Source organism: Lycorma delicatula, chromosome 1, assembly GCF_047948215.1.
Source record: "Lycorma delicatula isolate Av1 chromosome 1, ASM4794821v1, whole genome shotgun sequence".
NCBI lineage: Eukaryota > Metazoa > Arthropoda > Insecta > Hemiptera > Fulgoridae > Lycorma > Lycorma delicatula.
The window spans coordinates 269,118,365-269,134,248 of NC_134455.1; the positions used below are offsets into that span (position 1 = coordinate 269,118,365).

Genomic DNA, 15,884 nt, shown 5'->3' on the forward strand with positions numbered 1-15,884 from the left:
CTGCCCTTAGTGCGGACCTGACGGCGGCTGGCAGAGCTTTTTCCTTCCCCTACGGAAAGAAAAATAAAAGCAAAATATACTTGTTTAATTTAAAATAAATAATAATTTTCGAAGTCGGGGGTTCTAAGGTTCAAATCCTAGCAAACTTTTATACGGTTTTGAATACTAGATCGTGGATACCGGTGTTCTTTGGTGGTTGGGTTTCAATTAACTACACATCTTAGGAATGGTCGACGTAAGACCGTACAAGACTATACTTAATTTACATTCATACATATCATCCTCATTCATCCTCTAACTTTACGGTGATTCCGGAGGCTAAACAGAAAAAAAAGAAAAAATAACTTGTAAAATAAGTAACAATTATTATTTATTTTGTTTGATTTTGGGGTAAGCAGTTGTTGATCCTTTGGTTTCTCGCTCCAGTACGCTATATAAAAGAATTCTGTAATAAACAGAGTAAAACTATCAACTGTAGGGCTGAATATAACTTGCATTTCCGTAGGCTTGGGTTACTGCACGCTGAATACTCTATTTGGCTCTGTGAATAAAGCAACAAGAAACAACTTCCCCCTATTGAGCGCGGGTCAAGGAGAGGAAAGAAAGATATGCCGGGACGTCGGCGACTTTGGCACGTGATATGATTTATACCATCTGGCAAGAATAGTGGCAGGCCAGTGAAAAGGCTGTCTGGACGATCGTCTTGGTACCGAACCTGTGAATATGGTGTTCGAAAAAGTGTGGTGACCTTAATTTCTACACCACACAGATGTTTACGGGGCATGGTAACTTTGGTGGTTACTTCCACCGTATAGGTAGGCCCAAGTCCCCTACGTCCATGTACTGTGCAGTACGCGACTCCGTCAAACATACGCTGTTCAAGTGCCCTGAATGGGAAGAACAGCGAGCTCGCGCCGGGATTGCTAACCTGACACCAGCGACTTTCCTGTCAAACATAGCAACTACTCCAGCTCGTTTGAGTGCGTTCAGCAGTTGCTCGGAGTCTGTCCTAAGAACTAAAAATACTGAGAAGCGGAGGAGAGGTTTTAAACAGCGGCATAGGACAGCCCCAGCGGCGAGGGCAGGCATACCTTGGTACGTCGGTTCCGAAGAACAGCTGAGGAATCCAAGTAGGAAGCTCGAATAACATCAGAACCCGACATCTTCCGGGGGGAGTTAATACCATAACCCCGGTGGGAAGTACTCTCTCTCGCCCTCTGAGTACTCCTCATTTGAAACAAAGGCATGTCAAGACCATGGTCAAGGTGAGGAACTTTTTTCTGGGGGTTCCTCACTTGAGGCAAGGCAGAATTAAGACCAAGACCCGGCTTCTGGGATAGGGACTAAGTTTAGCATAGCTGGATCTGTCACTCTGCATCAGAGGCTTGAGGCAGGCATAAATATTCGACCGGCGGGCTGGCTTGTAAAGCCGGTAAACGGGAAGGCCCGTTAGAGTATTAGACACTCCCCTGGGCTGTGTTATACTTAATTGTGGGTCCGGCCTAGGGGGAAAAACTCAAAAACGATTAGCCGTAGTATGTTGAAATTTTGGATTTAACACTGTTGCAACATCTAGTTATGCACTTCCCCTTTTGATTGCAATCTACTGAATCAAAGGTGTCCAAAAAGCCCAAAATCAAAACAAATTTGGAATTTGCACTTTTTCTTAACTGCAGTAATAAGCCCTCATTGAAAGCTTTCCAACGATAAGTTAAGTGGTACTTATTTTTATTGGTTCCAAAGTTAGAGCCAAATGAAATTTTAATTACTGAAATATTTGATCTTATAAGGGGAAGGCATATCGGTTCGAATCAGACTTTATCTCCATTTTGCTTTTAACTTTTTTTTTTTAATTTAAATATATTGACTTGTAAATTATTAAATTCTGATTGTAAAAAAATGTACAATAAATAATAATTCAATAATAACAATAAAAAAAATAATAAGAAAAAATATCAGAAGTTATTAATGAAATAAATTTTATGAACTACTCATTTAAAAAAAAAGTGTATATATAATTTAATAGACGTACAAGTAAGTCATGCGATGTCCACATCAGATTTGGTAAAACATCTTAAAATTCGATTTTGTTTTCATTTTGTTGATGTTTACATCGTAATAATATAAAAACATGGAGTTAGATAGATAAAAGGCTTACATTTACTTAAAGAGAGTAATAGACGGACTTTTGCTGTACCCTAATTTTTCAGGTAAGATTATTGAATATAATTGTATAAATATTTGATGTTAATAAAAACTAATATTTTAGCATTTGTGTTACTGTCCATTTTATTAAAGAATTGGAGGATCGTATCTCACTTTCAAATGAAATAAGTTTAAATGAAGTACAGCAAAAATGTATGTATGTAATTTAATAGACGTGCAAGGAAACTTCCTTGCAATTTGTTTAACTTTTTTTTAACAATAAATATATTGATTTATTAATAATTATTAACCTCTAATAGTAAAACGCATGTATATGTCACTTAATAGGCGTACAAGGAAGTCATGTAGTCCACATCAGATTTTTTATAAATAGTTTTGATGATGTCAAATCTCTGGAAGAAAAATAATTCGATTTCCTCTGGTCTAAAAGCTAACCGTTTAATTTTGCTTGGCCCAATAAGTAATACCTAATTAAAATAGCTACTAATAATTATTAATACAGCATTTCCATCAATTAATTTGAGTAATGGTGTTTAATACCTATTTAATACTCTCGCGCATGTTTGGAACAGGTATCTGCATAATAGCTAGGTATAACGGATTAAATTAAATTGTAACAGATACTTTAATCATGGCACCATTATTTAATGTAAATATTTCTCATTATTAATTTAATAGAAATATTTTTTTCAATAAAATTTTGGTTTTTAATTTATGAAGTATAGGTGCTTTTATGTGTTAAATAATATTTTAAGAAAATATACATACATTTGTTTAAGAAGTTTCATATATTTATTTTAAACAAGCATCCAATTAAAAAATTAAACCATGATTCAAAAAGTGAGTAGCATATTTCACTAACATTTATTTTTTATGCAATAAATTTTTTGTTCAAAAGCAGGTGAATTTTTAAAGAAATAAATACGAGCAACCGCTGTTGAATCACGTTAGCTTTGAAATTTCTCCGTTTTGCATTGGCGTTGACTACGGTTTATGTGGTTCACATAAATCAGGAATGCAATAGAAATTTATTTTAGTCTATCAGTCAGACTACTGAAACTTAAAAATGATTCCTGTACCATTTCTGACCTAAGTTGTAGATCGCTAGTAATTTTTTACTTGTCAGTTCATGTATGAATCAAGTACAAGTATGGGAATATAAAATTAAAAATTATTCATAAAAATTAACAAATTTTAACCCTAAATCATTTCATACATAATCCCAAATGATTGCATTTAAGCATGGGCTGTCTAACAACACAGTCACTACTCACAGGTCTATATGATATCTCCAGTACTTGTTAAAGGTAGAGGTAAAATTTATACGTTTATGAAACACTCGTAGAGTGGAATAGAGGAAATATTTAATATTAACTACAAGTTTGAATGATTTTATATACATGCGAGTATATATTTATATATTTGTATATCTGCGCACGTGTGTGTGTGTGTGTGTGTGTGTGTGTGTGTGTGTGTGTGTGTGTGTGTGTGTGTGTGTGTGTGTGTGTGTGTGTGTGTGTGTGTGTGAAAGTTTTTTGTTGTTATTTAAGCTTGTATAAAAGGTTTAAATCATGCAATATATAAATGTGACGCTTTGTAAAAGATAAATAAACAAGATACGTTTCCGCTAAAAAATTCATAAAACTACGTAAGCAATTTATACTGTCGTTGAATGAAATAATTATGATATTCAGGGTTGAAAACAGTGTATTCCCAATTTCAAAGTTTGAATAAATAAGAGAAGAGCGTGACGAATTCTTCTGAATGTTTCAGAGATCAAGGCACCACAGGGAAGGCACGACAGAATCCCCAGTTGTGACAAGCCTACCCTATTTCAGCAGCACAATCCTCCCTTCACTCGGAGATGACGACTATCATGAGGACCTCTCCTCTCTTACAGAACAAAGTAAGTTAGTTATTTTTATTTCTGTTCATAAAATATATACTTAGTTACTTAAGATCGCAAGTCCTGTTTATCATCATTAACAACTTCGTTGTCTCATAAACAATGGCAGTAACGGTTAAATACTAAATTACTTCAGGAGAAAATTTGTGCACGCAAATATACATACAGACACACACAGACACACACACACACACACACACACACACACACACACACACACACACACACACACACACACACACACACACACACACACACACACACACAAACACATACGCCGCATAATAATAATATATAAGTTTAGTTAAACTTTTTTTAAGATTTAGGAATACTTAAGATATAATAAAAGTAATAACATAAGTTTGACGGTAAAATACTGTAAAACTTACGTTACAAGCAGAATCGTTAAAATAATCACTGCAAAACTTCATTCAAAATTTTACATGAAGTCGACCTCTAATGCATAAGTATCCTATATTGTATTTTGTAATGAAGATACCTTGGTAATAATAAACTTATATGAATATAAGTAAATAAAAAGAATATGTTTTCACAAACGTACATTGTCTGTTTTTAGACGCTGTGTAAATGTATCACAGGTATGAGAACAAACACTCGCCTATTTTTCATGCTTAAAGATACGATACCCAAATATAACTTTTATTAAATCCAAAAACATTTTCTAATTCATATGATTTCATCTCAATGTGGGTTTAGGGAAGAGCGACTCCCACTGTGTGTCTTGTTTATTATTTAGCAGTGCCAAGGGATATCATCTGAACAATAAGACTCATCTCTGACATAAAATATACATTGCATACGGTAAAAACAGTAATTAACTAAAGTAAGCTAACCAGTCGGCTTAATAAAAAAAGCTTATTTCAAATGAACTTAATGTCTTTGTCGTGAACTCTTTTACATAGAGGTAAATAATATTCTTAATTTAACGATAATTAATTTACGTCTTCAGAAAGAAGTAAATTTACATAAAAAATTAACTGAAATAAAAATTTCAACAAAAAAATCGGAATGTCTGCTGAATGCATCCCTTGACTCATTCACAAACAGAAACTTTTTTGATTAGTGTTTAATATTATTTAACTATAAGCTAAGTATTATTAATTTCAGACTGCAATTATTGAAACCTAATCAGTAATATAATCTTCGAAACAAAGTTACATAATTCTATTAACAGGACTTTGTTGTAAATAAGTAGTAATAATGTGTTTTTTACAGAAAAGAAATAATTTCTTAACTACAAAGATTTGGGTCATATACAGTCTTTTAAAGTTAAATAGATTTTTGAAGAAAACTATTTGTTCGAAAACATATAGCACCTACGTCAATTAAAAATAACTCAACAAATTTGAAATAAATTACGTAACAAAAATATAAAAGCATTTCACCCAACTTCATAAATGTCATTGGTTATATTCCACCCAGTATGCACTAACAATGCCGGACAAGGTTAAAATAATTTCGTGTTGAAACCAGCTAATTTCATACTACCGCTATTTAGTAATTTTGTATGGTTCTTATGAAATTATTCAGGAAATCGAATGTTTTTTCTATTTTTTAAAAACAAATATTGATAACATGATGAAGGAGGATAAAGACTAAAAATAAGAAAATAGTTTTTACGCTTTCTAAGAACAGACATGAATTTACGAACTCATGGAGCATGGTAGCTTATTTTCCTGTAATTTTATTCTATTTGACTTCCAAACGTCTTCTGTATTTATACTTTAAAACAGAATTAGAATTAAAACAAAATCTAAGCCTCAGCTATCTTTAATTCTCGAATTACAATCAAACGTATCACAAGTAAGCCAGTTTTCCATTTTCATTAAATGCTTTAATACGTACTGTCAAATTAAGCACTAGTGAAAGTTAAATGTTAAAACGTCCAAGTAAATCAATAATGTGAAAATACAACAGAGTTAAATACGCTATTTTGAAACATAATTTTAATAAAACAAGAATTCTTACAATAAGAATAATAAATACCACTAAATACGATAAATCATTTTTTCTTTTATTTAATAACTTTTAACTTTCTCTTTTATAATTTAAATTTGTAGTTTTAATATTTTATTTCATCCGAGCAGTAAAAAGTTAAAATTATAATACATCAATTATTAAAAATGAAAAAGCCGTGTTTATTAATTACACGTTTCAAAATAGAATTATTTTTTTAAACGTCAATTTAAAACATTCGCTTTCGAAATAAAACGAAACTGATCGCAGAATAATATTATACGTCATTTTTTGCTGAAAATTAATTTAGGCAAATTTAATGTTATTTCAGCAGGAAAACATATTTAAATTAGTTTCTTCTGGAATAATACTTCTATATATTCTCTATTTAAAAGGGAGATTTTTCTTTTTTAAGTCTAAAACACATTTTATCATGCTGATTAACAAATTGAATATTTTGATGGTAAATTTTTTACGATTTCAAAGAATGTACGCGTATTTTTCACTTTACATGAAGCTGAGCGTTTTTTTTCGTATTGCTTTTAATACGTATAGCAGCAGCAGCAGCAGCAGTAGTATGCGTGAGATCACGCAAATACACTGCAACTTATATTCAAGAAAAATTACGCATCAACATTTTTTAAATTATGCAGCAATATTTCTTTAGAAATAATAATTATATGAAATGAATGTAAATTATTTTTACTTTTGCGACTTTTTTTGTTTTTTTCTTTCAAGTTCTTTAAGTAAAAACTTTCTTTGAAGTTTTAACCAAAACTTGAGCAGACCTCCTCCAAATTGATGACTTCCTTTAAACACGTGCTATTTCGTAAAGTTATAAAGTAGAAAAGTTTATGTTAAATGTTTTCTCAAGTGAACTGAAGGCATATTTAATTATGTAAAAATTTCTTCTTTTTTAGTAATGAGATGAGTTTTTATGTAAAATTGTTAACACGTAACTGTACTCTTTTTAAATATATGGTCTTTAAGTAAGTCGTAGTAGAAATTTTTAAGAAGTTGTACATTCTGTTCAAGAACAATTGTTTTTTTTTTTTACATTAGATAAGTAATGGAAATTGTGAATTAATGAAAGAATAAGTTGTTAATCGCTAAATTTGTATTATTAATTTCAGTTAGGTATAAAGAGAATATAATCAAACGTCACTTGCACCATTCTTGATTAAAGAACCGATATAGTAAAGAGAAGCTTTTGTTAGATCATAAACATTGTTTGTAAATTGCTTTAAATTATAATGCAAAGCAAACTCACATTATCAAGTGTATGATTAAATTAGAACAAATAATGCCTGTTTATTTTCTCTTCTATAACTACAATCTTTGGCCATTTTCAGCCACCCTAATCCTTTTTTTTTATTTAATAAGAAATAAATTTTTGTAGCGTGTGAAAAAAATTTAAGTCTGATCAGAATTTGATCCCAGAACCTTCTAAAAGGCAGAGACGCTAATCTCTACCGCAGAGGTGGGCCCTATATTTGTACACAAATTCGACTTTCTTCATATCCTATATAACATTTTATACGCGCGTGCGCGCACATGCACACGCACTCATGTTTATATTCTTGCTAAGTTTTTATCGAATTATTTCTTTTTTACTAATGTGCAAGCATTATGTTATCCATTATTTAGCCCTTCTGTGACTAATCGTCATTCTCAGTACATTTATTTATTGATGTTAACAATTTTTTTTATAATTAAAATGTTAGAAGCAATTTCATGAATTGTCTCTCAGTATAAAAATAGCTTTAAATGATGGTACTTTGGTTTAAACGGTTCTTATTTTTTTATTTTTCTACATTGTTGATAATATTGTAATGTAAATAAATTTTCATGGAAATTTATTCTTGATTCTTTACCTACTTTTTTTATTATTTTATACCAGTCTCAATTTAATAACACACCGTGTAACCATATTAAATTGTATCCTATTTAAAAAAAATATTTTTTTGTTTTTATCATTTTGCTTTTAAAGAAAATTTGGTTTGAACTTTATAAATTTTCCCGTGATATGAGCATTGTATTTTATGTGCACAATTATTTTATTATTATTTTTATTATTATTATTATTATTATTATTATTATTATTATTATTATTATTATTATTATTATTATTATTATTATTATTATTATTATTATTATTATTATAAACTCTTTTTATATTATTTATAACAATCTTGTTAGTTTTGTGTGTTTTTTTAACCTACGCAAAATATTTATCTGAATACTAAAATGTATTTTCCCAATATTCATTTTACATAATGACACTATCGTATTAATTTAAACTAGTTAAGATCATAGCTTATAAATATAAATTGCCCATTAATAATATTAAAAAACTTCTAAACTGTGTACCTAAACACTGACTTACCTCCTCCAGAAGGAGCAAAACCTATATTTCCTTTTTTAATTTCATTTTATATCTTTTTACAGATTGAGTATAATTTTACATTATTTAAATTCTTATATATTTAAAATTGAGCAGTGCACCAGATCTACTGATTCAGAAGAAGCTTATATAAAAAAAAACTACCTCCTTACCTCACAAACTTCTCATTTAATATTCTTGGTCAAATTAAAAAGCTAAGCTTTTATTTTTGTTCAATAGACACTACCACTAAATTCAATAGTTTTCATTAAAAAAATATCAATTTTTGTTTACAAGATATGAAAAAATTTTCCTTTTTTGATAAAAAGAAAGTACCCCCCCCCCCCTCACAATACTATAAAAGAGATTGTATTGCAAATTAAAAAAAAAAATCTAAAATTATTCTAGATTAAAATTAATTGACTTATAAATATTCTGGAAAATGTTCACTCATTCCTTATTCAGACAACATTTTTGATTAAAATCTAGATGAGAAAATCATTTGAGAATCTGCATCATCAATTTCATTGACGTACGAGTGGTAGCTGAAATGTAATACTCAGTCGCTCATAACTCGCAAATGAAAAAGGATGTCAAATGAAATAAATTTGGCATAAAAGTGTATTCTATTTTATTTTCTACAAGAACTAATTTTTATTTTTCCGCGTAGTTATCATTTACAGCTACACATTTCTTCCGACTGTAAACCAGTTTTCTCAATCCGTCAGTGAAAAATGTTGGCACTTTTCCTTGATCCTGACCCCACTGCTTCCATCAGTTCATTATTCGTGCTGCATTGATACACTTAATATCACTCTTAAACTACGAAAAGGGGTGAATATCACAGGAAGTCAAATTTTTTTAGTAGAAAGTGTGGAATAGGTTAAAATTTCAACAACTCAAGAACCTCGGTGGATGCGCGCGATATTATGACCAAGGACTGCTGTATTGCAGAATTATCAGCTTCGTCGGTTGTCGAACACGACACACGCGTCATCTAAGGCGTTTTAACTTCTCTATGTATCGCACAGAATTTACAGTCGACCCCCTTCAAGTTAGTCACCGATACTTACTTGGTATCCCAGAACATTCCCTAGAAAATTTGTTTGCACAGGATTATGTTTTGAATTTTTTTATTCTGGCGAACCATAATGCCGGCATTCCGTGTGCTGTTGTTTTCCTTCTGGGTCTATGATCCGCTTAAGCATCGACTCCCGTCATATCATCACAATGTTGGAAAGGAAGTCATCTCCCACGTCAAGTTAACGTTTCAGTAGCTGTTCACAAGATTCCGTTCGTTGCTGATTGTTCTTTTCTATGAATTTGCGTGGCACCCACCTAGAACAGATTTTACGGTATCCTAGCTGCGTAATAATAACTTTCCATATAACAATCTGGATGTGGCGATGCGTTGTGTGATAGGAAGGTAATTTTGAATCAATTCATCGACCTCATTTTGGTGCTTCTTACAGTCACAGAAGCTGCTTCTCCACAGGTTCACTCTCAATATTCACTCTACCGGCTTCTGATGCGCGAAAGATTATTACTCACCTATTCACAGTATTTCGACCAACAGTTTCATCACCCCAAACGGATTTTAGACGACAATGAATATCACTGACGATCATTTTTTAGCTGTTAAAAATTCAATCACGTGCAGTGATGGAATTTAAACACTTAGAAAGGTTTCTGACTCCATAACAATGGTGACTGACAAGAAAATGAGAGGACTGGGTCAACGAGTTTTGGAATGTTAGTAGAAGAATTAAACTAAAAAATGGCACCACTTACGGCAACCGTTATGTTCTTCCGATACGTTCTAGGTACATTATATTTCAGCAGCGCCTCGTATCTACAAAATATCTGTAGAATATAATCTGAGATTATGAATTACTTAAAATAATTCATAAATATTGAATATTTTTAAAACAGTTCTCTTATATAAATCTTAAGATCTATAATCTTTTAAAAACTTAAAATTATAAGGTGTGCACCTTTATTGTTAGATAGTAATGTTATAAATGAAAGTTTGTTTTATTAATGTTACGTAATAATTTTATCTAACATGGCCGTTGATTATATAATTAATAATTAAAAAGCCCACTTACCAACAATTATTTTTTATATGCGTTCAAGCGCTTTCAGAATAAAATTCCATCATCAGGAACTAAAACATTTTTTTAATTTTTTTTATGTTACAATCTTATTAAAATTAAAACTTTTTTGTCATATGTAAATCTGTTTATATAACGTAATATAATATAACAGTAATCGTCATAGTTTAAAATTATGTCGACTTAACGTTCTGTCATTATAAGTGTCTCCACCGTTATGGTAAAATGTAATGGGAACGTTATGGTCAACTCACTATATTATTTAGTACTTGCTTATACAGTATATAACTACGTATCATATCTTGTTTGTACGTTTATTAATTTATCATTGTTTAAAAATATATGGTACTTTTCTAAATTATTGGTAATGTGTATATTATTTGAAAAATCCAGCATGTCAATAAAATTTTCAGGGTTGCAGTTATATAATACAATATAATATAAACATTACAACAAAACTATTAACTTTTGACATAAAGGATATGTATACTAACATCGATACTGAAAAAACCATACATGTAATTAAAAATACATTAACAGAATTAAAAATAGATAATAATATAATACACCAAGCAATAAACTTACTAAATTTATGCCTCAAATTAATTAATTAATTATTTTGAATTTAGTAATAAGTATTATATACAAGATGAGGTCTCACCATGGGTTCTCCACTTTCAGCAATATTGGCCAATATACTTACGAATGACCTAGAAAACAATAATTTACACAGCATTTTTAAAAAATATCAAATTTTACTGTATAAAAGATACGTGGACATTTTAATTATTTATAACCAACAATGCAACAATGATGAAAATAAAATATTAAATGAAATGAATTCTTTAAATAATAATATTAAGTTTACCTTAACTCAGGAAAATAATAGTAGTGTAGATTTGTTAGATATAAAACTTAATAAAAATTATAAAAATAACAAATTAAATACTGACAATTTTAGGAAGCCTACCAAGCAAAATACGATAATACATTACGAATCTTTTCATCCTTATAACCAAAAAATGGCCATTTTTAACACCTTAATATATAGAGCCTTAGAATATCTAAAATATGATGATATAAAATTTAAAAAACGAAATTAATAATATCAAATACATCGCCGTAAATAACGGATATAATAAAAATTTAATAGATAAATTATTTTATAGAATAAAATACAACATTTTCAAAAAGGATAACATAAAATTAACTAATAGCATTAATGATAATATCTATACTAAAATCGAGTACAACATAAATTATACGGATTTCAACAAAATATTTTAATTATTTGATTTAAAAACTGCATGTGTAACAAATATATAATAAATAATATAAATTCATCTAAAAAAATAAAAAAACGGTAATAAAATTAATTTAGATGAACAGGGCATGTATTAAAATGTGCAGATTGCGAATTAAAATACATTGGCAAGACCAATCGGTCATTCTCTGTTGGAATACGAAAACATGAATTACATAAAATCAAATAGAAAAATCTAATTTCCCAAACATATTATAAATAACTACCCTAACTACAACCCTGAAAATTATATTGACGTACTCGATTTTTCAAATAATATACACATTACCAATAACTTAGAAAAGTACCATATATATTTCAACTATGATAAATTAATAAACGAACAAACAAGATTTGATAATGATATATTGTATAGGCAAGTACTAAATAATTACTATAGAGTTGATCATACTATTCCCATTACATTTTACCATAACGGTAGACACTCTTAATGACAGGACGTTAAGTTGACATAATTTTAAACTGTGACGACCACCATTATATTATATTACGTTACATAAACAAATTTACGTGACAAAAAAGTTTTAGTTTTAATAACATTGTAACATAAAAAATTTATTTTTTTTAATTTTTAGTTCCTAATGATGGAATTTTATTCTAAAAGCGCTTGAATGCTTTTATAAAAGAATTGTTGGTAAGTGGGTTTTTCAATTATTAATGTTACTTGAACTTGAAATTAAAATCAAAATCAATATATATCAAAATGCATTTTACCTAAATCTCTACACTTATGCTTTATGTATCAGTAATTAGATTTTTAAATAAACAAAAAATACAGAGACTATTAAAATATTTAGTATTTTTAAAAATGGTTGTTTCTCTAAATGTAAGAGATCAATGTTGCACATTAAACTTTTTTCACTCATTTTCTCTTTTGCATAATCGTCTGTCATACCTTGTTCAGAGAATAAATGGTTCTAAACGTTTTCTTTCTGTGATGTGACCTCATGTAAAATAGGTCTTAAAAGATTTTCTAAGTTAACAAAAAATCTGTTTGTTCGGACTCATTATGAACAATTAATTTTATTTAGTTTTCAACTTTTTTAATATAAAAATTTATCATTAACTTCTTTTAAACAAATAATTACTGAAAAATGTATGCATCTTCTTTCTTAACCTTCAAGATCAAAATTTTTAATGTAATTAATCTTATTATTTCTTTATGATGTAATAATTTTTTCTTTCAAGATTTTAGTTCTTTTCTACATATTTAATGAGCATTACATCACAGATTACCAATTCAAAATTCTAAGTTGTTTTTTAAAACTCAGTTTTTTCGTTTCCACTTCTTAAGTATTTGTCTACAGAATCACCATGTAATATTTCCTGATCGTAACGCATTTTAAGGTTAAATCCATAAAAATTCATTTTATATTATAATCTTTTAAAATCCATTAAATATTTCAAAAGATATTTTGAAAAATGTAAGATTAGTGACTACTTAATATCAAGCACTAGAAGCTTTCAGAAAATCTTTCATTATACAAATTATTGCAATACTCATTTTACTTTTATTTAATACTTGTTTTGATGAAAAATATAAAAAACTTTTCTTATGAAATGTATTAAAGGTTCAAACTAGTTACCATTACCCAGAATTTGTTATTTATACAATAGAAACATAATATTATTTGTCATCAATATCATAGCTTTAAATTCCAAAAGAAAAAATTATTTTATTACAACCTGCACAGTCTAAAGCAAGCAACTAGAATGCTCAACATTCCTTGTTGAAGAAATTAGTTAAAGATTTAATCTTCCCCAGGAATGACTACTAGATTATATAAGCTCAATTACTTCAGAAAGGCTTTCTCTCTTACTAGTATGTTTGGAGAAGAATTGAATGCAAGGTATTTCTTAAATAAAATCAACGAGTAATAAGTGCGAGAAACCCCATACTCCTTGCAGTAAAATGTTTTTTCCCACTTTCTACAACCAGATACCAATGCGTAGAATATCATGTCATGTAGACTCAAATATATTAGAAATGCCTTCTTTATCATTATTATTGTGGTAATATAATTCAATATAAACATTTTTCTTTTCATAAGGTAAGAAAAGCTACAAAAATACAGGGAAATATTCTACTGATCCTATAAACAAGTAAAAACTTCAAAACAAGTATCATTACTTGTATGTCTGGTGTCGTAACCAATATGTGGTGGTGATCTGACATGAGATCACTTCTAAGACGGCTCAGCCATTCTTGAAAGTAATAAATAACTTTTACCCGGTTGTTAAATTATACTGTTTCACAACTCATGCTCAAGTAAAAACTCCTTCAGTTTGTTCACCATAGGGACAGGATATATAGCAATATCATTATTTTCACAGAAAACAAATGATTTTTACCCAGTGGGGCATTTTAGCAAAACAAACATGATAAAATTTTTTATGAAGGATACTAGGAAAGTTATTTTGAGAAAGTTTCTTTCTTTGAGGTCAAAGCTCTCCTTTTTACAGGCAATGAAAACTTGTTAATGAGCAATGATGAGAATCATCAGTGGGAATAAAGTAAGGAATATAATTTAGAATTTTTTTTTAAACTGATACCGACTGTAACATACACCCTAGTAATTCTATTTCTTTAAAAACATTAATATATTTATACTACTGTTTTTTACATCATAATTATTTTAAATAGAATTTTAAATAATGATATACAAGCCAAAAAAATCTGATGTGGACACCACATTACTTCTTTTATGCCTATTAAATTACATATACTCATTTTTTTTTAAATGAGAAGTACATGAAATTTTATTTTATTTATAATTTCTGATATTTTTTCATATATTTTTTTTTTACATTCAGCGGTTAATATAATAATCAATATATTTAAATTAAAAAAAAAAAAAAATGAAAAAGGAGCTAAAGTTGATTAGAACCGATATGCCTTCCTCTTGTAAGATCCAAATATTTCATTAACTAAAATTTTATTTGGCTAAAACTCTGGAACCAATGAAAATAAATACCACTTATGATATATCGTTTAAAAGCTCTCAATGAGGTCTTATTACTGCAGTTAAGAAAAAGTCCAAAATCCATTTTTTTTTTTTTGGATTTTGGGCTTTTTTGGATACTTTTGCTTCAGTCAATTGCAATCAAAAAGGGAGATGCACAACTAGATGTTACAACACTCCTTAATCCAAAATTTCAACATCCTACAGCTAATCGTTTTTGAGTTATGCAAGATACATACAGTTATGCAAGATGGGGGGGAGATCCACCGTGCAGGCTATCTGCCGAATTTCGGTATGGGCCGACGAGGTGAAGAGAGGCACTTGGCGAACCAGGAGAATTCCACTGATGCTATCACTAGACATAAAAAACGCGTTCGGGGCTATTGGTTGGGGTCATATTAATGATGCAATTGTGGCTAGGAGCCTCAGCCCGTACCTGCGTGGGCAAATTGAATGTTACTTGTCCAACAGAGGATGTCTGGTGGAAGCACAGGAAGAAACAGTACATTTTCAAATGCACGGTGGAGTTCCGCAGGGCTCTGTTCTGGGGCCGTTGTTGTGGCTGGTGATTATAGATGAACTCCTTCAGAAGGAGTTTCCTGTCGGCGTCCAGGTGCTGGCTTATGCAGATGACCTTGCAGTCCTCGTAGAGGGAAGGACGGTCTTGGAGGTGCGGGAGAGGGTGTATGCGGCCATCGACACTATACAGGAGTGGTTGAGGTCCAGGGGTCTGCAACTGTCTACGGAAAAATGCCGGTGTATTGCCTTTACGGGTAGAAGAGTGCTAGAACCGTTCAATATTTCCATCAACGGTCATGCTATAGAAGAAGCGAATAACATCAAGTACTTAGCAGTTATCCTCCAGAAAAACGGTAGATACACCGAGCACATAGTCAATGTATGCAACAAGGCAGAAAGGATGATAAAAAGTCTAAACATCATTATGTCATCGCAGAATGCCCCTCGGGCCTCAAAGCACCGTTTACTGGCGACCACCGTCGTGTCTTCGCTTATGTATGCCGTTCCGGCCTGGTGGCGCTCTATCGCCATC

At 30.3% G+C, this 15,884-nt stretch overlaps 1 protein-coding gene across 9 annotated transcripts in view; it reads left to right on the top strand.

Annotated features, from left to right (window-relative positions):
- LOC142331252 (follistatin-related protein 5-like) overlaps positions 1-15,884 on the top strand; it is a 411,468-nt gene that overhangs the window by 252,558 nt on the left and 143,026 nt on the right. For all 9 annotated transcript variants that reach the window (XM_075377020.1, XM_075377029.1, XM_075377064.1 and 6 more), the window contains exon 3: positions 3,940-4,072. In XM_075377020.1, the coding sequence (XP_075233135.1) occupies positions 3,940-4,072 (133 nt within the window). The remainder of the gene's footprint in view (positions 1-3,939; positions 4,073-15,884) is intronic.